The 27,282-nt window shown below is 46.2% G+C and overlaps 1 protein-coding gene across 5 annotated transcripts; it reads right to left on the minus strand.

Annotated features, from left to right (window-relative positions):
* Positions 1–779: 779 nt before the first annotated feature.
* Positions 780–21,490, minus strand: LOC125685574 (zinc-binding protein A33-like). Of its 5 annotated transcripts, none has more exons than XM_048928704.1 (12): positions 21,386–21,490; positions 20,290–20,348; positions 19,686–19,727; positions 19,029–19,151; positions 18,635–18,697; positions 17,257–17,379; positions 16,075–16,197; positions 13,583–13,645; positions 10,906–11,028; positions 7,720–8,058; positions 4,339–4,365; positions 780–2,729 (listed from the first exon to the last, which is right to left on the minus strand). In XM_048928704.1, the coding sequence occupies exons 2-12, from the start codon at positions 20,303–20,305 to the stop codon at positions 2,167–2,169; spliced, it is 1,605 nt and encodes a 534-aa protein (XP_048784661.1). In that variant the 5' UTR covers positions 20,306–20,348; positions 21,386–21,490; the 3' UTR covers positions 780–2,166. The 5 variants fall into 5 exon arrangements, with proteins under 5 accessions (XP_048784661.1, XP_048784662.1, XP_048784664.1 ...); XM_048928705.1 differs by lacking the exon at positions 19,686–19,727 and adding an exon at positions 19,793–19,914 and having other exon boundaries at positions 21,386–21,442; XM_048928707.1 differs by lacking the exon at positions 16,075–16,197.
* Positions 21,491–27,282: the final 5,792 nt, after the last annotated feature.

Genomic DNA, 27,282 nt, shown 5'->3' on the forward strand with positions numbered 1-27,282 from the left:
TCTTAGTCTCCACACTTTTCCTGGCAATAGCCTTCCACCAGGGTGCAGCCCCAGCAAACCAGCAGACTCACTAGCAAGGCTAATCGCCCTGGCAATGCTCATCTCACATCAGCCACTCTGGTGAGAACTGCTGGGCTGCTCTGTTATCTCAGGGTTCCCTGGATGAAAGAGCCGACCAAACCCCCCTGTACCTCATGATCAGTCACTGCTGTTCTGGCCAGGACAGTTCTGAAGCAGCAAACCTCAGCAATCAAGGTACATCTGTGTCTTTCTGTCACTCTGTATCCTGGTATGAATTTCATGATCAGGCTTTGAATAGCATCCTCAGAATGTATGCCAACAAGACAAATAAAAAGCTCACTTTGCTGAAGCTTATGATTGTGTTCGTCTTCAAGGGCATCACGTTGTGTAGGTGATAAAATACAGCAGCCTCCTATGTGATCCATCAGTGATTTGATTGTGAAATAAATCCATAAACTGTTTCAACTCTAAGGGTTTACTGCCTCTATGTAACCCCAGATCCATACTGTATGACAAGTAACCACATTATGCCCTACCTATTTAAAAACTGACCCCTTTTTTTTGTGTGTTTGAGTTTTTCTGGGATATTCTTGTTCACCCATGCAGGGCTTGTGGACTTCCCTGCTCTGGGTATCTCCCCAGCTTCAGTCAGTCTGTAAACCCCTTGGAAGTTTGAGACATAAGCAAACGTAAGTGGAAAATAGTAAGACGTGGGCAAATAACAGAAAGGAAATTATTTATTTCTATTTAAACTGTGGTTACACTGAATTACAGGGTAGGATTTTTCACACTTGGATTTATGTAGATACTCATAGGCACTAACCAGAACTTACAATATGAAAGAAGAACACTTTTTTTTTTCTGTTTGATGTAATATATCTCCTAATTCTCCCAAAAGTTGTGCTATTCATTTGTCAGAAACTTTCACTGAATGCTTCTTGTGATCTTCCTTCACATACTGTTTGGTTCTCCAATTGCTATTACGATTTTACATGTTTTCATTTCATTTCATACTTGGGATGGTCTGAGTAGGAAAAGACCTTTAAAGATTGTCCTCTAAACTCTGTGCCGTGGGAAAGGACAACTTTACCTTAAAGCAGGTTGTTCAGTCTCATCAAACATGATTTAGAACAATTCAATTGACAGAATTTAGACTACTGTATAAAATAGGTAAAGAATTACTGAAATACAAGCTTCCAATTTCATGGAACTGCTGGGACTTTTTGAGAATCCCTTCTGAGAAAGACACTCCATAAAAGTTCAGAAAGGAGAGCCTTCACTGACTGATTGTGAGCAATTGTAATTAGAAGGAAGTCTGGAGTGGTCTACAGTGCCCAGAGTGAAGCAGGAAGTTTTGGCACCTTGATTCTGGTAAGTGGAATATGTCAATCATCACTGGTTGGGAATTGAAGGACATTGAAACACTACAAAGCCCCTCATCCATGCTTCAGGTTTTCTACTGGAATAAGGGGATAGGAACGACTTCCATACCATTTTTAAAGGATTGTTGGACTAGACAGTTGTGGCTTTAGTAGGAAAAATAGCAAAATCCTAATAATTCTCTATTTGGTATCTGTGGATAAAATTTATCAGACCTTTTAGACCCTTAGGAATGACAGACTAACCCTTGCTATGCTTTAATGCCTCTGGAGAGGAACAGGAACTTCAACCACAAACTGATCTTCATACCTACAGAAATGGCATGGAAGATACATATGAATTGAACTGAAGAAAAGCAGCATGATGTGACTGATGCAGATTTGACTATATGAGTCTGATGTGATCTGCTTTTGGACATCTCCTGGATACTGGATTTAGTTCCATGTGACTGAGGTGGGAAAAAACAGCCAGGGGCTATCAAATTGAAATCTTGCACTTCCTGCTCTGAAAAGACATTTCAGTTCCGCACACGAGTCTTTAATAAAACTCATGTTTTATAAGGAGTTCACAAGGATACTGAGTGCTATACTCCATTTATCAATGTGATTTCTAGCGCTTCTTTCTGCTGTCTCACAGCAGGAATAGCAAGCAGTGCTGAAAAATTCTGGTACCAACAACCTAGCCAGATTCCACTGGGAAACACAAAGGTGGGGATTTTTTGACAACATATCAGTCTCATTTCATAATCTGTATTTAATCATACATTCAATCATCATCATCATCAAACCCTTGCACGATTTTCAATGGCTCAGTATCAAGTGCTGAGACACCAGAACCTGTTGAGAAGAAGGGAATGAATTTCCTTTCCAGTCTGCTATCACCAATACTGGTAAAAGTGTACAAAGCTGATTTCTTTTTGGCATTATAAAATGAGAGCTTGTTGGCAGAGATGTCCAGGAAGATCCCAATCTTCTGTGGTCTACCACTCACTGTCACACGAGTCCAAGGATCCGTGTGGGCCCAATACTCTTTCCCATCTGTTAACCCTATGACCCAGAAGCCATTCTTTGGGGACAGGTTCACAGTCCCTTTACGAGCCACAGACTCAGAAGCAACACCCAAGATCCAGTTTCTTCTCTTTCCAACATCCACTTCCCAGTATTTTCTTCCGGATGTGTATCCTTTCTTTGCCAACACAAAAATGTTGGAATCAAATCTCTCCTCCTTGCTGGGTACCTGTCTGATCACACCGGTATCATTCACGCTCTTCCCATCTTCAGACACTTCCAGTCTGGGGTGAGCCGTGTCAGCATTCAGGGTGACATCAACTGCAATGATCAAGTCATGTTGTAAGTAGCAAGAAAACACAAGGTCTGGTTTACTAAGGCTTTCTTTACTTTGTCCTTACTCACATCTTACTTTCCCTCTACTCAGGGTGCAGTCAGTAGCTAATTGCCTCAGGGTATCCTAGCTTCTCCCCTCTCATTCTCCCAGGACCCTTCATTCCCACAATTGAAGTATGTGATGAAGTGCCTGGCGGACAGAAGACCCTACAGAGGTATCTGGACCAGCTGATTGCTGGGCTGAGGCGAATAGGATGAAGTTCAACAACCCCGAGTGCCAGCTTCTGCACTTGGGCCACAACAATCCTAGGCAACACTACAGGCTTGAAGCAAAGCGTATGGAAGACTGTGTAGAGGAAACAGAATGGGGGTATTTTTTGACAGTCAGCTGAACGTGAGCCAGCACTGTGCCCAGGTGGCCAAGAAGGCCAATGGCATCCTGACTTATATCAGAAATAGTGTTGCCAGCAAGAGCAAGGAGTGATCATCCCTCTGTACTCAGAGCTGGTGAAGCTCTACCTTATGGACTGTGTTGAGTTTTGGGCCTCTCACTGCGAGAGAGACATCAAAGCCCTGTGGCATATCCATAGAAAAACAATGAAGCTTTTCTATGGGGTCTGGAGCACAAGTCCTAAGAGGAGTGGCTGAGGGAAGTGGAATTATTTAGTCTGAAGAAGAGGAGGCTCAGGGAAGACCTTATCTCTCTCTACAACTACCTGAAAGGGGGGTTGCGGTGAGGTGGGGGTTGAGCTCTACTCCCATGTAACTAGCAATAGGACTAGAGGGAATGGCCTAATGCTGTGTCAGGGGAGATTCAGGTTTGACTCTGTGAACATCTCCTCTGAAAGAATGGTCAGGTGCTGAAACAGGTTGCCCAGGTAGGTGGTAGAGTCACCCATCATGGAAGCACTCAAGTGTTTACACGTTCTACTGAAGGACATGGTTTAGTGGAAGCAATTGGTGATAGGTAGATGGATGGACCGGATGATCTTAGAAGTGTTTTCCAACCTTGGTGATTCTACAATTCGATGATTCTATGATACTTGGCCTGCTATTGAAACCATGATGCCCACCCAGGGTGCATGAACTGCAAGGCATTCTAACAGGGATCATTTGAAGAAAGCATTCAGCATCAAGAAAGACTTTGTGGGCTCAAACACGTCTTTGAATTTCTCTTGACCACACTCAGATGATTTGTGGGTTAGAATTTAAGAGTGATTTTCACTGGCGCTATAACAAGGAAATATTTCTTCCCTCCTCTCACCCAGCTAACCTCTGCACGTTATAATCACTGGACAGGCCTCTAGCAAGGTGCAATACTGTGAAATAATCCCCTCTCACTCCAAAGAGGGCAAAGAGAGGAGTGTGTTACAGTGGCCAATGCAAGCAGCCACTATTGGCTACACACAGCTAAAATGCCTCCTGCCAAGCATACATAAGGTCTTTGGCAGTGCACGAGAAAGAAAAGAGTTATCAGACATTCCTTCCTCTGAGCATGTTGTCTTCCATACAACTCTGCACCTGGGCTGGATTTGTATTTCAGAGGCGCAGCCAGGCTCTGAGAATTCGTGTCCATCATTTCCTTTCTGCTTACCTTTGTAGCGCTGCATTTTGAAAAAACCTGTGAGAAGAAATTAAAGCAGACAGTTAGTGGATTTCTCAAGGCATGATGGCCTCAAGTATAATGAGACACAGTCTGAGCTGCTGACTGAAAGTGCAGTGCTCTCCTACATGACATGTTAGTTCTGTAGTTGGGTAAGCGTGTCAATCCGCCATAGAAGGTGAAGTCTCAGGCCATTGGGAGGCTTGGTCTTCCACAGCAAAACTGTAACCAAGCTTAAATTCAAGGTAGGAATAACTAAAGGTAAGAAAAACAAGGTCATACTTGTGGCATGGAAGGAAAGGGTACAGAACAAGGGACATGATTTGCAGAGTTATCTCAATTTGTCCTGAATGCAGACGATCATATTTAGGAATGCCAGGAGCACAGACTCTTCCTAACTAAATCATACTTGCAGCTGAAGCTTCCTCAATGAAACACTTATCCTACCATCCCTTAAAATCTGCTGCTTGTCCACTGTTGCTTCTGGCTTTTGATTCCTCTCAGAACGTGCCCCCACGCAGAAGAAAAGAGGAATAAAATCTAAGCACCATTTTCTAATTACCTGCCTTATGTGGCACCCAGACCCACTCCACCTGCTACACACACATGCTTTTATCAACTCTCAGGTCTCAATGTGACTCAGGGTGAGAAACCTCATTCATATTTAGATCTTATGCTTCTAGACCAAGAGGCCTGAAAGACAACTGTAGACACACATTCACTGACCACAGGCAGGATCAATAACCAATTCTGGAGAGACAAGAATAATTCCTTATGTGTGTATTTTTGCTTCTTGGCACTTGGCACAGAGTGCTTGCATTAGATTCCTGGGAAGTCTCTGGAGGATAAAAAGCTGCTGTGAGATCGGCTGAGGCTCTCATTCTTTTTCCCTTAAGAAGTATTTGCTGAAGGAATGAAGGATTGGCCAGACCACTGATTTTTGCAGACTCCATTTTGCAATGGAGAGTCTGCCAGGAAAGAAAGGTGACTCTCCAGCATCAGACTTTCCAGATTTGTTCAAGATAAACCATCTAGATGGCGACCCGATAGCAACTCTGACTACATGTAATAGAACTTCACTATACAGAGTATGCTACTCATCGTCGTCAAACCCCTGCACTATTTTCTTTTGTCAATCTTCTTGTGATCTTTTAAGGGAGGAATTTTTGAATAGAAGAAAGAAGACAAGAAGTTCACGGCAGGGAAGAAGGGATAGGGAACAAGGAGATGAAGTTTTTAGAGGGCAGCCTCTCAGGTTTCTCACACAACAAGAGCAGAGGAGTTCTTGCTGAAATGCTCTTCCTGATGATGGACCACCCTGGGCCATCTGCAGGTAGTGTTATTCTCCAGTCATCAGTAGGGATTTGTGTCTCCTCATAGCAAAGGAAATTTTATCAGTGTAACACTTGTCTTAGAATGCCCTAAAATCTGCTTGTTGTCCACACTCAATTCCAGCTTCTGATTCTTCTAAGGATGTGTACCATAATAAATAGAGGAACAGTTATCCATTACTCTGACCCAGGCAATGTTCATCATCCCTTCTCCTCCCCATCACATCTCCTAGCACACACAGTTCTCTCAAAGTGTTGTTTCTGTTGGAGGTGACAGGTAGCTGAGACAGGTAGTTTCTAATTGCAATTAATGATTCAGATTGGATATAAAACAGAAGTTATTTTGCAATAAGGGTAATGAAAAACAGGAACAGGTTGCAAAAAGAGGTGGCATTTTTTGTGGACATTCAAAATCAGGCTTTACTGAGCACTGAGCAATCTGATGGAGTAGGAGGTATTCTTCCTCTTTGCAGAGCCTTCCTGGGTGAGTTATCCAGAGTTTCTCTGGACAGCCTGTGCCAATGCCTCACTATCTTGTGAGTAACAATTTTCCACCTAACACCAAATCTAGATCTCCCCTCCTTTAATTTAAACCAACCTCCTTGTCCGATCACTACTGGGCTGTGTGAAATGTAGGACACCATTTTGTGAGCTCTCATTCATTACTGAATGAACTTCAGTTCAGAAAGGAGAAATACATCTCAAAGGAATGAATACCAGAATCACAGGGTTTGGAAAGAACCTCTAGAGGTTATCAAGACCACCCCCTGCCAAAGCAGGTAACCTACAGCAGGTTGCAGAGGTAGGTCACCAGAAGGGTCTTGAATATCTCCGCAGAAGGAGACTCCATAACCTCACTGGGCATCCTGTTCCAGTGCTCCATCATCCTAACCATGAAGAAGTTCTTCTGCATGTTAGTACAGAACTTCATATGTTCCAGTTTTAGGCTGTTACTTCTCATGCTGTCATTACACACCATCAAGAAGAGCCTGGCCTCATCCATTTACCTCCACCATCCCTTCTGATATTTATAAACATTTATCAGATCCCCTCTAAGTCTTTTTTTCCCCAGGCTGAACAGACCCTGGTGTTCTTCACCAGTTGAGTGTGGTGTTCTTCAAAGTGGAGATGCTTCAGGCCCTTTATCATCTTGGCAAGACCATGGACAGAAAGGGGGCACTCCTCTTACAGTGATGAACCTCCCAGGGTAGAAAGGCTTCCCGAGGGAATACTTGTCCTATGACAAAGCCGTCAAGCGCTTTGCCAGTCTCTCCTATAGTCTCTCACTGAGCTCCTGCCAGCAAGGGAATCTCAGAGTCTTCAGCAAAGAGCAAAAGGAGTGCTATGTCATCGCCTTGGGTTGTTGTAAGAGGCCAAATAAAATATACAGCACACAGAAAAAAGCATGATGAAAACTCAGATTGCACAGTAGATTCAGTCCTGTTGAACAGTTTTACCATCTGTGGAGATGAAAGCCTGCTTAAGGATGGCCGTGCTCATTGGACTGGTACTTCAGAAAGAACAGTGTTTCCTCAGACCCAGAACCCTTAGACCTTTCACTCTTCTGCCCTCTAGGTAGCATCTGAGGACATTTCAGCATCTGAAGGATAGCAGACCCCAATAGAAAAAAGGGACATTCTATACCAGATGGCATCTTGCTCGGCTAAGGTAAAGAAGGAGGAATGGCAGATGTTCCTGCTTATGAATGAATGGAGAAGGAATGGCAGATTCCACGTTCCTGCTTACGATCTTTGCCTGCCCACATTAAATTAATAAAGAATTCAGGCCTTTTTTTTTTTTTCCTGGAAATGCCTAAAATCTGTCTGCCAGTGGGAAGTAGACAATTAATTCCTGATTTTCTTTGTTGTGTGTGCCCACTGTTCACCTGTTAAATTCCCTTCTCTCAAACATGATGTTTCCTCTTCTTTACCATTCCAGTTCTCCCTCCCATCTCTTTAGAGGAGACTGACTGAGGGTTTATGTGCTCATAGGAGATCCAACACAGGGAGATGAAAGCCCGCTTGGGGGTGGCCATGCTCACCTCCAGGGTTCTCCACATCCAACAGATTCTCTTCAGACTCAGACCTTTTGGGTGTATTCCATGCTTTTGGTACTCTTTCCTCCAGGTCTGCTCTGAGCATCTGAAGGCCCTCCTTTGTGGACACATGCATGCTCTCCAAACCTTTCTGCAGGGCTTGCACATTCTCAGAGATACTCTGAAGGGTAGTCCAGGTGTCGGTCGGTTCCTTCATGGGTGGGATTGCATGCTGGGTCGTTATCAGTTCTCTCTGCAACACAGCCAGTTTCTGGCTCAGAATCTTCTCCATTTCCTCCCTCATGGATTCCACGACCTCTGAGGTGCTCATCTCCACTGTCCTTCCTGTGAAGAAAGAAACGAATCACTGGAAACTAACACTGCCTCTTGTCGTCTGAGGAATATTCTGTACAAGCAGGAAGTACCTTTTCCTGTAAGAAATGTCAAGGAAAGCAATCTTTCTGTTTTAGTTCCTAAGTGGACATTCACGAGAATATGCTGAAGCCCAAAATATGGCCTTCAGAAGCTCTTTTCAGCAGTATGGGGACACTGTAGATTGCAAGAATGTGTAGAGGGAGAGGAATCCATTTCAGGTCTTCTGTTCCTTATCCAGTGGAGGAGATGAGGGGAAACCAAGTGCCTGAGCCAGAGTTCCTTCTCTCCGCCTCCATCAAGACCAATCTGTCTCTCATGCGTACTGCTAAAGGAAGGAAATCCTATCACATGGTCCTAGGCACACCTGCCTGTACCTAGGCAACTCTGGATGGAAGAGGACAGAAGTGAGAACAAAATTCCTCCTCTGCTGCATTGATTTCGATTGATTTAGTGCCAGAGAGATGAGAAAAGGGCACGGGCCTTGAGATTCTGTCTGAAGACTTTACAGAGTCTGTCCAGGCAGAACAGATGCTAAGAATTGCCCTATGCCATCTCCTCAAGCCACAGTCTGTGTACTGTGGGATAGAAGCCTCTTTACTGATTAGCAGTATGAGTTTTGAAAGGGAGAGATTGTAGCAAGTTAAATAGGCTGCAGATGCGAAAGCCCCATCAGGGTCCTTCACAGTGTGTAAGGAGCACTGAGAGCTCCTCAAACACTCTCTGTCGTCCAGAAGAAGGAGAGATGAAGGACTGTTACCACCCGCAGACTTGTCACCTGCATGGAGATTTCTCAGAGAAAAAGCACACAGGAAAAGGGCTGGCAGCCCTCTGCTATCACTGAGAAAATGCTTTGGGCTCGCTCACTGTCTCAAACTTTGAGTTTAGGGAGATTGTCCATGTTATGATGGATGTATCACTCATTTTCCTCAAAGAGATTTTAATGGTTCTATGTATGAAGTCTGTGATGCAAAGAGATGTTTAAGTTCTTCTGAGCAGTGCTTACACATATGCAACAGCCTTTCTGGTGGCATGATGATCCTACGGTGTTTGCCTCCCTGCATTAAAACTATGCACAATTTAGCCCTGCCTTCGTGGAAACACCTGAAATCTGCTTGCCAGTGTGAAGTAGACAAAGAATTCCTGATTTTCATTGTCGTGTGTGCCCTCTGTTCACTTCACCTGTTAGGCCAGTTTCTTGCTCAGAATCTTCTCCATCTCTGCCCTCGTGGATTCTTGGCCCCATGAGGTGTTTGTCCTTCCTTTCAAAGAAAAGAAGAGAGACTGGAAGCTGACACTGCCTCCTGCCATTTGAGGCCTTGTCTCTCAGAGAAGGTAGTGCATTTCATGTCAGGGGAAGAAATCTTTCAGTTTTAGTTCCTTAGCAGACATTCCCTACAGTGTGCTTAAGAGCAAACATGGCCTTCAGATGCTCTTTTCACAGAAAGGAAACTCTGTAGAGGGCAAGAATGTGTAGAAAGGCAGGAATCCATTAGTGTTCCTATTCTCTGCTCTGTTCTTTCTCTAGTGGAAGAGGGGAAACAAAGCTTCTGAAGCTTCCTTCTCGCCCTCTCCATCTAGACTGATCTGTCCCTTGTGTTTATTGCTCCATGGAACTGAATCCTTCCTTGCAGTTCAAGGCACACCAGCTCTGGATGGAAGAGGACAGAAGTGACAACAAAATTCCACCTCCACTGTATTGATTTGAATTGATTGAGTGCCAGAGGGATCAGGAAAGGGTACAGGCCCTCAGATTCTGCCTCAAGATTTTGCAGAGTCTGTCAGGGCCGAACAGAGGGCAGGAATTGTCCTGTGCCATGTCTACAAGCCATAATCTGTGCCATGTCCACAAGTCATAATCTCATATCACTGTGGCATAGAAGGCTCTTTGTTGGTTAGCAATTATGAGTGGTGAAAGGGAGAGATTGTAGCAGGTTCCATAGGCTGGAGAAGCGAGAGCCCCAGCAGGGTCCTTCACAGTGTGTAAGGAGCATTGAGAGCTCCTCAAAGACTCTCTGCCTTCCAAGAGGAGGAGAGATGAAGAATTGTTACCACCTGCAGTCTTGTCACCTGCATGGAAGTGGGGAAACCAAGTTTCTGACCTGAAGTTCCCTCCCTTCACTTCTCCCTCTACATCTTTTATTCTCCCTTGCTAATTTCCCAGCATTGCTCTCCCTAACTTACAACTCCCAGCCTCCTGTCATTGTTTTTCCACCAGACAACAGTGATAAAGCCAGACTGTTAACAGCATGAAAAGGCTGCTCCTTTTTCCTCTTGTCAGCTGAGGACCTGTAGGTCTTCCACCAGCTAGAGGATTTTTAGAAGTAATGATCATGTCTCCCCTGCCTTCTTGTGCAAACCAGAATCCATCCATACATAGAGTAGGTTGCATCTGACACCAGTGAGCTGTGACCCTCGTAAAGGAGTGGGGAGGTGGTGGAACATCACCCCAGATGCAGTGTGTACTGTGCAGAGGAGAAAATGGGATCTGCCAGACTCTGGGGTGCCTTTGGCTCCCAACCACAAGCAATACACTGCTAGAGAACAATGTGTCTGACACCAGAGAGCTGTGTTCCTCTGACCACAAGTGTTTCCCTCAGGAGGCCATGCCTTCTGACTGGGACCAGGAGGGATTCTCCCCACATCTTGCTCACACCCCTCAGGGCTCACTCTGATACAGCCCTCCTGAGACATTCCAAGTGATGACCAGGAGCAGGAGAACTGGGATCCAGCATACTAATCCTGGGAACCAGTGGCTAAACCTGGGTTGCAGATCCACCATGGTGGGCAAAGAACTTCTTTCAGTTACCTCCTGGTTACCTCTTTCCAGAATTACTGGATTTTCACTCCCCTTGCTCTGCTTGGAGAAGTTTGCTTGGACTCTCCTATGTGAATCCACGCTGCTTTCCTTCTGGGATGATTTCTCAGGCACGTGGTTTAAGGCTGAAAAAGAAAACGACAGCAGCATGGTAAACATTTAACAACAGTGTCTGACTGTTCTGACTTGGTCCATTCCACTTCCCTCTCTGTGTTCATTCTGTTTCCTGAAGGTCTGAGAATGAGCAAGCATCTGTGGAGTGCTTCAATTCAAATCTGTGGCTGTGGTTAAACTACAACAGCAGGCCACCAGGAAAGAGCAGGGGCAGGAAAGGGGCACGTCCTACATGCCAGGAAGGAAGAGATTCAGCACAGTCTCAGCTGCCCGGTCAACCCTGGCACAGATCACTACTGGCCTGCCTGGCACACCTCTGTGTTATTCTCCTTTCTTCAAGTCATTTGCACCCAGATGTTGCACAGGACAAAGACCTGAAAGGAAGCCTTTGCAAGACGCAATGACTGTCTGGTACGAGAACAAATCACTATCCCTCTTTTCCATAGGTCACACCTCCTGGAAGTAGAGCTTGTCCTTCCCTCTGGGGTTCCCTATTGCTTAGTGCTCCTTCTCTTAGGATCCCTCAGCCACTCACGGATCACGGAGTCACAGAATTGCAAGGGTTGGAAGGGACCTCTAGGAATCATGGAGTCCAACCACCCTGCTAAATCAGGTTCCCTATTGTAGGTCACTCAGGTGGGTGCCCAGATGACTCTTGAAGATCTCCAAGGAAGAAGACACCACCTCCTCTCTGGGAAGCTTGTACCAGCGCTGGCTGTAAAGAAGTTCTCACTGCAAAGAAGTTCTTCCTCCATCTATTTGTGTGGCACTTCCTATTTGCCACGCTTAGCCACTGCTCCTTGTCCTATCAGTACACACCACTGAAGAGTCAGACAGACCTCATCCAATTGCCTCCCACACTGCAGATATTTCTAAACTTTGATCACACCCCCTCTCAGTCTTCTCTAGGCTGAAAGTCCCAGGTCTCTCAGTCTTTCCTTGTACGAGAGATGCTCCAGGTACTTTTATGATCTTCGTGGCCCTCTGGCTGGACTCTATCTAAGAGATCCCTGGTTGTTTTTCTTTTGAACTGCAGAGCCCAGAATTTGACACAGTACTCCAGATGTGGGCTCACCAAGGCAGAGTAGAGGGAGAGGATCACCTGGCTCACTCTGCCAGCCACTCTCTTTTAATGTACACCAGGATACCCTTGGTCTCCTTGGCCACCTCTGCTGGTTTGTGGCCAACTTGCTGTCGACCAGGACTCCCAGGTCCATCTACACAAAGCTCCTCTCCAGCAGGTCATCCCCTAACCTGTACTGAGGCATGCAGTCATTTCTCCCCACTTGCTTTTGTTGAACCTCATTGTGTCTCTCTCCAGCCTGCACTCCCATCCCACCCAGGAGACCTGCTGAATGGCAGCACGGCCTTGTGTTGTGTCAGCCACTCCTCCCAGCCTTCCTTCTCTCATCAGCAAGCTGCTGAGGCTTAACCATCTCTTCACCCAGGTCATTGATGAAGGTGTTGAACAAGACTCACAGACCCAACACTAACCCCTGGGGAACACTGCTAGCTACAGCAGCATCTGAGCCACTGATCACAGCCCTCTGAACTCTGCCACTCAGTCCGTTCTCAATCCACCTCACTGTCCACTCATGTATCCTGCACTTCCTAAGTTTCATTACAAGGATGTTGTTAAAGAAGCAGTCAGGCGCCTCGCTGAAGTCAAGGTACACAGCATTCTCTACTCTGCCCTTATCTACCAAGCCAGTGATGACATAACAGAAAGCTCCCCGGTTGGTGGAGCACGATTTCCCCTTGGTGAGTCTGCACTGACTACTCCCGACAACCTTCTTCTCTTCCAATTACTTGGAGCTGGCTTCCAGAACAAGTTGTTCCATCACCTTCCCAGGGAAGGATGTGAGGCAGACTGGCCTGTAGCATCCCAGCTCTTCTCCAGTCGCTTGACCATTCCTGACAGATTGATAGATGCAGCTGACTGAACAGAAATCCAGGATGGGGGAGCAATGTGAGCTTGGACCTGCTGGTAGGGAAGGATCAGCCTGGCCTCTCCAAGAACTGCTGCTTCATGGCATTCAAATGAGCCCTTATTCATGACCACAGTCCATGGGTTCCGGAGGCACTGCTGAGCCCTGTTCCAGCTCTCAGCCCTGAGAGTGAAGCCAGTTCATAAACACACCCTGGAGAGAACTGCAGATGCCTGAGCTCTATGATCCCACAGAGCTGGGAGATTTAGCATAGGGTTGGAAGAGATGTGGCCAAAGAGATGGAAACCTTTTGATTAGCCTTGACAAAGTTGCAAGTCGTTGCTGACACTTCTGGAAAAGATGTCCTTGCTGAGTAAGATCTGGATGAGAAGTGTGATCTGTGGGGCTACATGGCTGGAGTAGGATGTGCCTGACAGCAGAGAACAGCGCCTCTCTGACCCAGTGCATCTCTCTTAGAAAGCCATGCTTTCTGCTTGAGACCAGGAGGGGGGCCTTACCACGTCTTGCTGAGAGGGACAGGTCCCTCAGGGTTTGTTTCCTTGCATTCTCATAAATCCCACCCAAGATGTTCTGTGGTATGAAAACAGGCTACAGAAATGTGATCCAGCATACTTACCTGGAGGCTCGAACACCTTCTTCAGATCTTGGATCCCTTGAGGCTGTATCTGGGTTTCTGGATCTTAAGTTCAAGTGAAAGAGAAAAAAAAAGAGCAAATGTAAGAAAGTTGTTTTCACTCAAGACACCCATAAATATATTAAATAGTTCTTGCAGTATAAGGCGTCATGCGGACACTTCAAGAAATATTTGCTGCTGTGAAACAAAGACCTCACCACCGTACTGTGAGGTTTGAACCTGGATTGGAACCCCAGTAATGCTGTCCTGTGCTGTCAATCTCCATGAGCTGCCATGCAGTCCAAGCGCCACAGTGCATGAACCATCCTGGGAAGGGATCACAAGCCTTGCTCTGCCCCTTCCATTCCTCCCAATGCATGAAGTGATTGCTCTGCTCCTGCCCTTCTCCTCCCTACAACACAGCTCTCCCTCTCACTTTGGTGGGATCTGAGGAAGTCAGTTGTGTTTTTCAGGCCTTGGCTTGGGCTATGGGCTTTTGCCTTTTCCAGCAAATAGTGCAAGTGCTTGGTTTGGGAAGGAGCTCAGGAGATCTTCAGTGGATTCTCCTGGTGAAAGGAGGATGTATCCTGACTTCTGAGCACCTAGCTTAAGGCTTTCTCCAATGTGGTGCTAAACACTGTTAAGATTGGTAGTTTGGTGTCACTGCATCAGTGGACAATGGAAGAGCCTCTGATGTCATCTGTTTTGAATTCAGTAAGGCCTTTGGCGTGGTACTCCACAATAACTTTCTCTCCAAATTGGAATGATATGGATTTGATGGGTGGACAGTTCGATAGAGAAAGAGCTGGGTGCAGGATCGAGTCCCAAGAGTGGTGGTCAGTGGCTCAGCGTCTGGATGGATGTGGGGTGATAGGTGGTGTCCCCCAGAGGCCGGTGCTGATACTCTTCATCAGTGACATCAGCAGTGGGGTAATGCACACCTCAGCAAGTCTGCTGACGACACCAAGCTGTGAGGTGCAGTTGACACACCAGAGGGACAGGAAGCCATTTTGAGGAACCTAGACAGTCTTGCACCTGAGTCATCCCCCAATATAAACTAGGGGATGAAAGGATTGAGTGCTTCCCTGCTGAAACAGACCCTGGGGTACTGGTTTATGGGAAGCTGGATAAGGACCAGCAAAGTGCCCTTGCAGCCCAGAAAGTCAGCTGTATCCTGGGCTGCATCAAAAGAAGCGTGGCCATCAGGTCTGGAGAGGTAAACCGGCCCCTCTACTATGCACTGGTGAGGCCTCCCCTGGCGTACTGCATCCAGATGTGGAATCCCCAATACGAGACAGTCAAGGACCTGTTGGAGCATATCCAGGGAAAAGGCCACAGAAATGATGGAATGGAACGGAACACCTCTCCTACGAGGTCGGGCTAAAAGAGCTGGGCTGTGCAGCCTGGAGAGGAGCACTGGAGAGGTGCAGCCTGCAAGATGCCCTGATAGTGGCCTGTCAGTATTTAAAGGGAAGCTTAAAGGGAAGAAAGCAACAGACTCTTCAGCAGGGTCTGTGGTGATAGAACAAGGGGAAATGGTGTCAAGCTCAAAGAGGGTAGACACAGGTTAGACAGAAGGACAAAATCTTTTACAGTGAGGATGATGAGGCACTGGAACAGTTTGCCCAGAGGTGTATTTAAAGCCCTGCCCCTGGAGACTTTTATGATGAGGCTGGATAAGGCTCTGGGCAGTCTGATCTGGCTGTGGTGTCTCTGTTTGTTGCAGGGGAGTTGGACTAGATTGCTTTCAGCGGTCCCTACCAACTCTATAGATTCTATTGTTCTAAGTGAGAAGAGGTCAGATCTCCATCACGCAGTCCTATTGCATATGGGAAAGTCCACAGCCATCCAAGTGCTAAGTCAGCACCAAGCCGAGATGGAAGGAGATGGAAGGAGATGGAAGGAGATGGAAGGAGATGGAAGGAGATGGAAGGGGATGGAAGGGGATGGAAGGAGATGGAAGGGGATGGAAGGGGATGGAAGGGGATGGAAGGGGATGGAAGGGGATGGAAGGGGATGGAAGGGGATGTAAGGGGAACTCCAACCCAGACGAGGAAATTGCACGTGCTTGTGGTAGGAAAACTGTGGGGAGGCGGTGGAACATCACCCCATATGCAGTGTGTACTGTGCGGAGGAGAAAATGGGATCTGCCAGACTCTGGGGGAAGTCTGAGAACCAGTGCCTTTGGCTCACAACCACAAGCAAAACACTGCCAGAATAGGATGTGTCTGACACCAGAGAGCTGTGTTCCTCTGACCACAAGTGTTTCCCTCAGGAGGCCATGCCTTCTGACTGGGACCAGGAGGGATTCTCCCCACATCTTGCTCTCACCCCTCAGGGCTCACTCTGATACAATCCTCCTGAGACATTCCAAGTGATGACCAGGAGCAGGAGAACTGGGATCCAGCATACTAATCCCGGGAACCAGTGGCTAAACCTGGGTTGCACATCCCCCATGGTGGGCACAGGACTTCTTTCAGTTGCCTCCCGGTTACCTCTTTCCAGAATTACTGGATCTGCATTGCCTTTGCTTGGCTTAGAGAAACTTGCTTGGACTCTCCTATGTGAATCCACGCTGCTTTCCTTCCGGGATGATTTCTCAGGCACGTGGTTTAAGGCTGAAAAAGAAAACAACAGCAGCATGGTCAACGTTTAACAACAACAGTGCCTGACTTTCCTGACTTGGTCCATTCCTTGAATTTGAAGGGTGGGCTGTTTGATAGAGAAAGAACTGGGTGCAGGATCGAGTCCCAAGAGTGGTGGTCAGTGGCTCAGTGTCTGGATGGATGTGGGGTGATATAAGATGCCCCCCAGAAGTCGGTGCTGGGGGCTGATACTCTTTAATATTTTTGTCACTGACATTGATGGTGAGGTCCTGTGCATCTCAGCAAGCTCGTCCTCAGCACAGGGGAGGCATAGATCTTTTGGAGTGCAATCAGGGAAGAGACATAAAAATGATTGAGTGGAATGGAGTAGAAGACATCTAGAGGGCAGGCTGAAAGAGCTGGGGCTGTGCAGCCTGGAGAACACTGCGAGGTGACCAGATAGTGGCTTTTCAGTATCTAAAGGGGAGCTACAGGAAAGAAGGGGACAGACTTTTTATCAAGGCCCTGTGGTAATAGAAGAAGGAGAAATGGTTTCAAGCTCAAAGAGGGTAGATTTAGGTTGGATAGAAGGAAAAAATCTTTTACAGTGAGGCTGGGTAAGGCCCTCCATAACCTGATCCAGCTGTGGTGCCCCTGTTCATTGCAGGGGAATTGGACTAGTTGGCCTTCAGAGGTCCCTTCCTACTCTGAGGATTCTGTTATTCTAAGTGAGAAGAGTTTAGGTCTCTATCACACAGTCCTATTGCAGAGGAGAAAGTCCACAGCCATCCAAGTGCTAAGCCAGCACCAATTCCAACTCCTGATGGAAGGAGAATGAGGAGAACTCCAACCCAGATGAGGAAATTACATGTGCACGTGATGGGAATGCAGCCAGGAGGTGGTGATACATCAGCCCAACTGCAGTGTGTACAGTGAGGGACTGCCAGACTCTGATGGCAGGAGGTGAGACAATTCCCAAACTGCAAAGAGTGCCCCACAGAGGGGGAATGTGGCAGTGAGTTGAGTAGTAGGGCCAACCCTGAGGTGAGGGTCCAACATTGCGTGCACAGTTCTTCTCCCAGCCCCAGTTACCTCTTTCCAGAATTACTGGATCTTCATTCCCCTTGCTCTGCTTGGAGAAGTTTGCTGGGACTCTCTTTGATGAATCCACTCTGCTTCCCTTCTGTGGGGGTTTCTCTGGCCCATGGGTTAAGGCTGAAAACGCGAGCAACAAGGCAACCATTTTACAACAACCATGCTTGAGTTTTCTGACTTAGTCCATTCCGTTTCTCTACCTGCATTCATTTTCCCTGAAGCAGGTTTGAGAGTGAGCAAGCATCTGTGGTCTGCTCCAATTCTAATCTGTGGCTGTAGTTAAACCACAACAGCAGGCCACCTGGAAAGAGCAGGGGCAGGAAAAGAGCACGTCCTACGTGCCAGGAAGGATGGGATTCCGCACAGACTCAGTTCTGTCCAGGCACAGATCACTACTGGTCTGGCCTGGCAAATATCTGTATGATTCACTCTTCTCCAGGTCACGATGTGCCCTCTGGGACATCTACACTTAATTGTTCTGCAGGACAAAGACCCGCAGAAGCAGTTTGCAAGAAGCAGTGTAGGGGGCAATGAGAACAAAGGAAAGTCATTATTTCCCATGGGCCACATCTCCTGGATGTAGAGCTTCTCCTTCCCTCCTGGGCATTCCCTATTACTTAATGCTCCTTTCCTGAGGATCCCTCAACCACTTGTGGACCACAGAGTCACAGAATTGCAGGGGTTGGAAGGGACATCTATAGATTGTGGAGTCCAGCCTCCCTGCTAAATCAGATTCCCTACAGTAGGCCACACACGTCGGTGTCCAATCAGTTTTGAACATCTCCAAAGACTCCACCACCTCTCTGTTTGCTGGAACACTGCAAAGAAGTTCTCACTATAAAGTTTGTCCTCTGTATATTGGTGTGGAACTGCCTATATTCCTTTTTTTAACCACTTCTCCTTTTCTGATAAGAGCACAGAATTCCAAATGTGGCCTCACCAGGGCAGAGCAGAGGGGAGGAACACGTCACTCACTCTACTGCCCACATGGAGTTGACTGTTCAGAACTCCAGGATGGAGGAGCAATATGAGCTGAGACCTGATATTAAGGAAGAATCAGCCTGGTCTGTCCAAGAACAGTTGCTTCACGGCATTGAAAGCAGCCCTTATGCACAGCTCCCCTCCTGGCTTGCTTTGCAGGGCCCTGCTCCAGCTCCCAGAACTGAGAGTTAAGCCAGTTCATAAACACACACTGCACAGGACTGAGGATGCCTGAGATCTTTGGTCCCACAGAGCTGCAGGACTTAGCGTACAGCTAAGTCATACTCAGAGGGACAGACCCCTCAGGGCACATTTCACTGCACTCTCACACGTAACAGCCAACATGATCTGTGATATGATAATAGGCTACATAAATACGATCCAGCACACTTACCCGGAGGCTCAAATTTCTTCCTTAATTCTACCACACTGCAAGAATTTTGCTGGGATTCTGGATCTTCATGTTCAAATGAAAGATGCAGAAAAGAGGAAATGTAAGAAAGCTTTTCTCAGTGAAGAACCACATGAACATGCTGAGCAGCTTCTGTGAAATAACGCGTCATGTAGGCAGCCCAGGGGGAAGGTGGTTTGCTCTTCACTGCCACTACAGTTTTTCCAGTGGGGAGAGGATAATGGGATACATCAGACTCTGGGCAGAGGGTGTGATCCACATCTCAAACTGCAGAGAAAGCTCCACAGAGACGGGATGCGGCTGTGTGGTGACAAGGGCCAACCCTGGGCTGAGTGTCCTGCATGGGGGGCAGAAGTCCTCTCTCAGCTATAATTACCTCTTTCCTGAGTTTCTGGAATTCCTTTTCCGTTTCTCAGTTTGGAGAATCTTCCCTCGTTTCTGTTATGTGAATCCATTCTACTTTTGTTCTGAGCGCCACGCTCCGGTACGTTGCCGAAAGCTGGAAAAAGCAATCAGGGTTTTAATCAACAGTCATAGGAAAAGCAATTTGTACCCATAGCTATTGGATCAGGGATGCCTCCAAGGGGATCATAAACTCTTCCTAAGGCTTCATTTCCTTTCCAGTAGGGAACACAGCAAATACATTCTGTGAAAGTCCGATGTTGGTCTGGTCTCACTGAATTGAGTGCAGACTCCTTTGTGTCACTGCTTTGGTGTGAAATACAGAACATGTATTAACAGTTCCAGTGACAGAATGAATGCCTTTTTTAAAGCTTCAGGCTTCTTATGCCATTAAAGAGTTTAGATTGTACAGTGTGATCTTAGAAGCCTCTTTTCCTCATGAGACTCTTCTTATTTATGCATCTTTAGCTTGTTAATGTCTGGTTCCTGGTCTCCGCATTGCAAAGACAAAAGATTACTTCAAAAATGTGTATTTGTGACATAGACTACCAAAACTACGTTTGGCAACAAGCACTCTTTGCATACTGTCATTATCCATAAGAATTATACCGACTCTCCGTGTTGACCTTACCACTCTCATGTATCGTTATAGCAGACGCAGAGAGAGGAAGTTCTGCAATGCAAAATGAATAAATTAAGAAATATGGAAACAAGAAAGAATATGAGTAGAAAAACCACCTTGCAGACAGCGCGTTGAATACATCAGAGAATTTCCAGGGGCATTTTTCCCACGCTGTACGTAGAATTCTTGCCAGTGCCATCATAGCATCTTTAACATAGTCACCCACTCACACTGAAACCTATTGAAATTAATTGCAGTGCTAATTACTTCATTCTAATTGGGTGAAATTAAGACACGGCGTTGCTAGGACTGGGAGATTCATCCTCTGTGCTGCCCTTCCCTATGATTTTCTTAGCATGATTTTGCTTGGCTGTTGTTCTCTGTGCTTCTGCCTTACTCTCTTGGGACACAGGTGTCCTGCTGTACACCCAGGGGAGGGCAGTCACATCCCCCATAGCTGAAGTGACCTGGGATGATGCTTCTGTGAGCAGAAGAGGGGCAAGAGGTGAGAGGAAGGCCTTAGATGCGCCCCTGAAGTCATGGGCTTTTCATAGTATCCCAGGTTCTCTTTCTCTTACATCGCATCTAAACACACAAGAAACTCCGCTCTTACCTGGCTCCCAAGACATCTCCTGCTTTCTGCTTTCTCCAATCCTTTTCTAAAAGGCCAGTCTGCAAGACAAGAGAGAAATATCTTTCAGAACCTCGTGGTTGCCACGGGCCGGGAGAGCAGCAGGCAGAGTCAATGGGATGACCAGATGCTGGTCACTACCACACTTTGGGGGCAGTGCAGCTGTCTGATTATCCTCACACTCACACAAATGGTCAAAATGCCAAACACTTCCGGCATCTGCAGGATGCAGCAGGAGGCGCCTGACACCTGCCACTCTTTTCCACCGAGGCAGAGAATGAAGTCATATTTCTGCCTTTCCCTTCAAACTAATTCCAGTTCTGGAAGTGATCCTGAGCAAGCTATTTTCAAAGGACTGTAGCTTGTAGGCCTGGACTGGCATCACCAAGCCAATCTATCCAGTTTCCCCTCCTCTGCTAATCAGGAAGGAAAAAAGGACAACAAAGCTCCTCATCGACACAAAGAGAGGAAAATTACTTTTCAATTCACGTCGTGGGCAATACAGATTCGGTTTAGAAGAAAAGCCCAAGAGCAGGCAAGAGAGACTTTGGACTACTGGGGCAGTTGGTTAGCGTATCTGAGGCACAGGTAGTGCTTTCTTCTATCCTTGCATCATCTTAGTTGACCTCCTCTCGACCCATTCCAATATCTTTCTTGTGCTTGGGGCCCCAGGCCAGGTTGCAGAACTCCAGATGGGGCCTCACAAGACCTGAGTAGAGGGAGAAAATCACCTTCCTCTCCCTTCTGGCCACCCTTTTTGTAATGCAGCCCAGAACACAGTTGGACTTCTGGGCTGCAAGCACACACTGCTGGCTCTCTGGCTTATGTCCAGCTTCTCATCCATCAGGACCCCAAATCCTTCTCCATAGGGGTTTAACACAATTAAAGAAAGCTGCATTCCTTTAGACTACATTCCTCCTTTTTCTTTTTTTTCTTTTTTTGGTCCATTCATGGTCAGAAAGGAACAACAGGTCGCATAAAACACTCGGCCTCTTGAGGGATTTTTCTTTTTCCTGGCCACACAGTGATGCGTTCTTAAAGAATAATGCTGGATTTATATAAGGGTACAGTAACTCACCTTGAAAGAGTTCTCACCTCAGTGGTGTTTCTTCTCAGCTGAGCTGGCTTTCACTTGAACTAAAACAATGCAGTTACAGGAAGCATATGGTGTCGTTGGACTTTGTGCAGTTACAGGAAGCTCATTAAAGCTGCTCAGATGTCAGCCCTCGACCCTTTCACTGCCAGGCAGAAAAAATTTTATCACACTGGGCAAGTCTTGTTCCAAATGTAATTCTTGCTTGAGCGTTGTGCCTCTTTTTAAGGAATGCCTGCTTGTACTGTGAGGAAGAACATTTGCAGGACATACAGGATGTGCAGGTGGAGTTATCACAGATATGCCTCTGGCATGGATAACATATGAATGGCTCCTACACAGTGCGGGTTGATCCCTAAGAGAAAAAACAGCTGTAATTGCAGGAATAGTTCACCCCACTGATATCACATAGGACAGAGATCACTTCCTTGGAAAGTCCTTGAGCAGACACTGAAAAAAGCACAAACGAGCTTCGCAGAAGGAGAAAAAACCATCATTTATTCCCTTTTCATAGCGTAGAATCACTGAACCACCAAAGATGGTAAGGACCTCCAAGATCATCCGCTCCAAACTTCCACCTACCGCCAATATTCCCCCATGTTCTGTCCCTTCACAGAACATCTAAGCATTTCTTGAATGCTAAGCATTTCTTGAATGCTTCCTTGGGTGGTGACTGCCACCTTTGTGGGCAGCCCATTCCATTTTAATTGGAATGTCTGCCACAGAAGCTAAGAGAATTTATTTCACAACTCCTTGGGGTCACAGTAATTCTGTATTCCTAGCTGTACTCTCTACCCCGTACAAACACTTTGCTCACTAAACAGATGCGTGTAGGGCAAAAAGCAAAAGCATTTGTTGTTTAATATTGCAGAGTACCTGCTATAAAATAGGGCAGTCTGACTTTATATGCTCAGGAGGTGTTTGTTTTCTCACTTCTGCAAAGAGAGTACAGCACAATCCTGTACACGTGCCTTTTGAATGGTTGTTAGAAATAATGAAGTCTTGAAACTACAGTTTCATACCAAGTATCTGCAGCATAATGCTATTGGGGATGGGAGGGAGGTCTTGTTGGGAGCTGCAGGGTCAAGTATCACAGAATCACAGAATTGTAGGGGTTGGAAGGGACCTCCAGAGCTCATCGTGTCCAACCCCCTGCCAAAGCCGTTCCCTACAGCAGGTCGCACAGGTCGGCATCCAGGCAGGTCTTGAACATCTCCAGAACAGGAGACTCCACCACCTCCCTGGGCAGCCTGTTCCAGCGCTTCGTCACCTCACTGTACAGCCGTTCCTTTGCACATTGCTGCAGAACTTCCTATGCTGCAGTTTCCAGCCGTTTCCCCTTGTTCTGTCTCCACTCACCACTGAAAAGAGTCCGGCCTCGCCATTCTGCCCCCCACACCTCAGATACTGATAGACCTGGATCAGGTCCCCTCTCAGTCTTCTTTTCTCAAGGCTGAACAGACCCAGTTCACTCAGCCTTTCTTCATAGCAGAGATGCTCCAGGCCCTTCACCATCTTGGTGGCCCTCCGCTGGACTCTTCCCAAGGGATCCCTGTCTGTTTTGTGCTGGGGAGCCCAGAACTGGACGCAGTGCTCCAGATGAGGCCTCAGCAGGGCAGAGCAGAGGGGGAGGATCACCTCCATCGACCTGCTGGCCACGCTCTTTTTAATGCACCCCAGGATGCCATTGGCCTTTTTGGCCACAAGGGCACCCTGCTGGCTCACGGCCGACCTGTCGTCCACCAGGACACCCAGGTGCCTCTCTGCAGAGCTCCCCTCCAGCAGCTCATCCCCCAGCCTGTACTGGTGCATGCTGGTCAAATGGTCAAGTAGTAGACCAGAAAACTTCCTTCACACACTCCAGATGTTTCCTGCAGTGTGTACTTGAACAGTTGCCCTTCATCCTATATGGGAACATTTTTATGAGCCTCATCACTAGTAATTAAGGCCGAAGTCCGCAGTGCTTAATGCTGCCTGCATTATTTAGTTATCTGTGTATATTGGGAAGAGAAATCTGAAACCAAGAAGCAAAACTGAAGCTGGCAGTGATCACTGCAGGGACAGGTTTACTTCTGTATGTTTTCTTTCTTCTCATTTAATTAAGCAACGTTGGTGAGTTTTGTCTGGCAAGAAATAATGACTGGGTGTTTGATTTGAAGAATGGCAAGCAGCTGACTGTGCTCAGGAGGTGAAGAAACAGCCTGGCAGTGTAACTCATGTGGGAGCTGGTGGACAGGGCAGCTTGCTTCATTTGAAGTACTGACTCTGACAGTGAGTTACGTGCCACTGGTCACCCAAACATCATTGAAAACATTGCCAGAAATCTCAAGAGGTCTCCGTGTTTGGACTGAGTTGGCCTTTTAGTTCAGCTAGGCTGCAGGACAGTGGGTGTAGAAAGCTTTATTCAGCTAGTTCACTCTATGCTGAAAAGAAGTGCCTGGAAGTAATGAGGCTTATCAATCTCTGACAGCATTTTCTACACCAGGAGGAGGACCATGACAAAGGGAATGGGTGAGCTCTGAGTTCAGGGTGTGATTTCTCTACCCAGATGTACATCAGTTCTAAGATGACATCAAAGCACTCTTTGCATACTGCTGACTGTATGTTCTACACGTCTACTGATGAGGTGGGACCAGAGAAACACAGTTTTCAGGTTTGCTCCAAGGTGGATAGAACCAGTCTTAGGAAATCCAGGTCTTTTCCCAGTTGCATTTGAACTGTCAGCAAAAAAACATCCCTATAAATTTTCTTTATTGCTGTGCTCTAAACTGTGTTAGAAGAAAAGATGAGAAAATGAAGAAAGAAAATGATGGCCAGGTATCTTTAAGAAGTGTAACATTTTTTGCATCTATTCTTTTGCTGTTTTCATCTGCAGTAGGAGAGGCCTGAATGTCCTGCGCTTGAAGCTTGCACCACACTTGACAAAGTAACATTAGGCAGTCAGAACATCCTTTCTGCAAGTGTTTTGCCTATGAAATAGAAAGATAAAGAATCAGAAATCATTAATCAGTTAAAATCTAAAGAAAGAAATTAAAAACTAGTGAGCAATTGTTCTTTGTATGTCTCTGACCAAACACCCCAAGGAGTGAATACCATTTTCCCATACCAAGAATGAGTGGAAGTCTTATAAATTGTACAAGTTATTTTGTTGGGGGTTGCTTTAGTGGATTGCTGCCTTTTGTGATGGCATCTTGGTCAAAGCCTGGTTTGGTCATTCCCAAGATGCTTATTATCCCACTAGCTGTGTAGGATGAGTTCCCTGAAGTGAAGGTGCATAATGTCACCGCTCTGCTTCTATCAGTGCAAGCCCTCTTCTGGTTCTACAAGAGCCCAGGCAAGCCACCTTTAGTTCACTCTCACCCTTTGGCAGCAGAACTAAGATTTCTTTGAGCTTTCAGGATGACCTTCACACCCCACACTACTTTAAACCCAGGCCAAGTTGTGTTCTTCCTCTTTTTATCCCTGCAAACATGCACAATTTTCGGCTATCTCCTCTGGCTGTTTGTCCCTGGTTCTACCTTCCATGTGTTTTTTTTCCCCATCTGAGCTCAGTCCGGCTTGCCCCATTTTGTCTCCTTCTGCCCATTTCTGTGCAGGTAATTTTGTGTTATCCTTGTCCTTCGTAGAGGTTCCTCCTATTGGATTGCTAACTTTTCTGGGACACTTCACCCTTCCTGCCAGTCTTCCATGTGATCCTACTTAGCAATCACTATTAGAAAGGATTACCAGTGCCTGGTACTCATTAATATCTTCTGCTTTAGGTAATCACAATAGCTTCTGATCAAATGGTTGATAGTTGGGATTAGATTCAGTTATGAGGACAAGAAGAATTTATTGGATCAGAGGTTTGTAGGTATCCAACATCTCCCTGGATCAGAACTCCAGATCCTTTTTCAGATTTGGAAACACAAATCAAGGCAGTTGTCAATGTTCTGACTTCCCTCACATGAAATCTTGAGTATGGACTTGAAAAGCAAGAACTGCTTGAATCTGATCTGCTCTACAGCATGCAGAAAGTGAATCAAACGAACTAGATGAACTAGCTGAAAATCAGCTGAAATGTCCCCTGGAAAGGAGATTTCCTGTGCTGGAAATTATCTATAAATTAAGCTTTTCTGTAGGAAATTGTGTGGCTAGAAAAGTTAGAGAATGTATCTTCAGTAATTTTATCTCGTGACCCAGAGAAGAATTTTTGACAGGAAACAGACAACTTTTGAGTTAAAATGGAGAGCACTGGTGTTCAATACTATGGAGTGTGAGGTCAAATTGGGTGAAATTGGGATTACACCGATCAGTCAACAAGGCTGCGTATCGATTGGCTGTGTAGCGTCCTGGCACTTGTATTGCTAGATCATATTTATCAATATGAAATCACTCTGATCTGCTTTCCTGTACATGACAGTTCTTTTTCTCCACTATGAAGTGAAGAAACTGAACTGGGGAGAGATGGGCAATTCTCATGGCCATTTCATGTCGTGACCCATGTGTCGCGACCACGACTCTCAGGGTTTGCAGATACAAAGCAGGGAGAGTGATATCAGACAAATAACTGGAAGGAAAAACAAACAGAGGGGAGGGGAAATCCTTGTTAGGCTGTAAGACACAAAGAGTGCAGACAGCAAGCTTTGAACAATATCTGGGCTTTAGCTTCCTTAACACGATCCTTAGCTGCATGAACAATATCTCCGTGTTCTTTCCCAGTTTCCTCTCCTTTCTTCTACACTCTGTAGGCTTTCTTTTCTTGCTTGAGTTTGGCCAGGATCTCCTTGTTAACCCATGCAGGCCTCAAGGCATTTTTGCCAACTTCCCCTACCCTGGGTGTCCCTGATTGAACAGCTGAGGACCTGCAGAGGCTCCTTCTAGCCTTAATCATTCTGAAAACCCCCTGGATGTTTGCAATACTAACAAATGAAACCAGACAACAGTAAGACCTGTGGACAAATATCTGCAAAAAGGAGATCATTTATTGCTATTTAAACTGTGATTACATGAAGTTATGCAGTAACATTACCATACTTCATTCAAATTCTAATAGACATGAACGTGAACATTCAATACTACAAAAGAATATATTCTGTGTGCTTGGCATAATATCTTTGTCTCCTAACTTTCCATGCCTGCTGCTGGGCTTCTGCCAAAAAAATCTGCTATAAATTGCTCCTCATGATCTTCCTTCACACAGTGCTCTGCTTGTTATTACAGTTTTAGCTGCTTAGAATAATTTGATTCGGAAGGGGCCCTCAAAGATCGTCTCGTCTAACCTTTGTGCCATGGAAATGGACATCTCCCCTCTAGAGCAGGTTGCTCAAATCCTATCAAACCTCAGAACAATTCTGTCGATAGAGCAGTCACAGCTGTTCAGGGTAATGTCTTCCACTGTCTCTCTATGATCACTGTGAAGAATTCCTTCTTTATATTCATTCTAAATGTTCCCTCTCAGGATTGCTGGAATGCCTTCTGAAATAAAGGGAAACAGTTACTGAAATACTTGCTTTCAATCTCATGAAAATAATGGGATGTGTAGACAGTTTCTCTTGGAAAATACAAAATCAGGGGCTTTTTTTGACTACAGTCTGGTCTCACAGTGTGCATTTTAGTCATACAACCAGTCATCATCAAACCCTTGCACGATTTTCAGTGGCTCAGTATCAAGCGCTGAGACACCAGAACCTGTTGAGAAGAAGGGAACAAATTTCCTTTCCAGTCTGCTATCACCAATACTGGTAAAAGTGTACAAAGCTGATTTCTTTTTGGCATTATAAAATGAGAGCTTGTTGGCAGAGATGTCCAGGAAGATCCCAATCTTCTGTGGTCTACCACTCGCTGTCAAACGAGTCCAAGGATCCGTGTGGGCCCAATACTCTTCCCCATCTGTTGACCCT

Source organism: Lagopus muta, chromosome 28 (assembly GCF_023343835.1).
Source record: "Lagopus muta isolate bLagMut1 chromosome 28, bLagMut1 primary, whole genome shotgun sequence".
Classification (NCBI taxonomy): Eukaryota; Metazoa; Chordata; class Aves; order Galliformes; family Phasianidae; genus Lagopus; species Lagopus muta.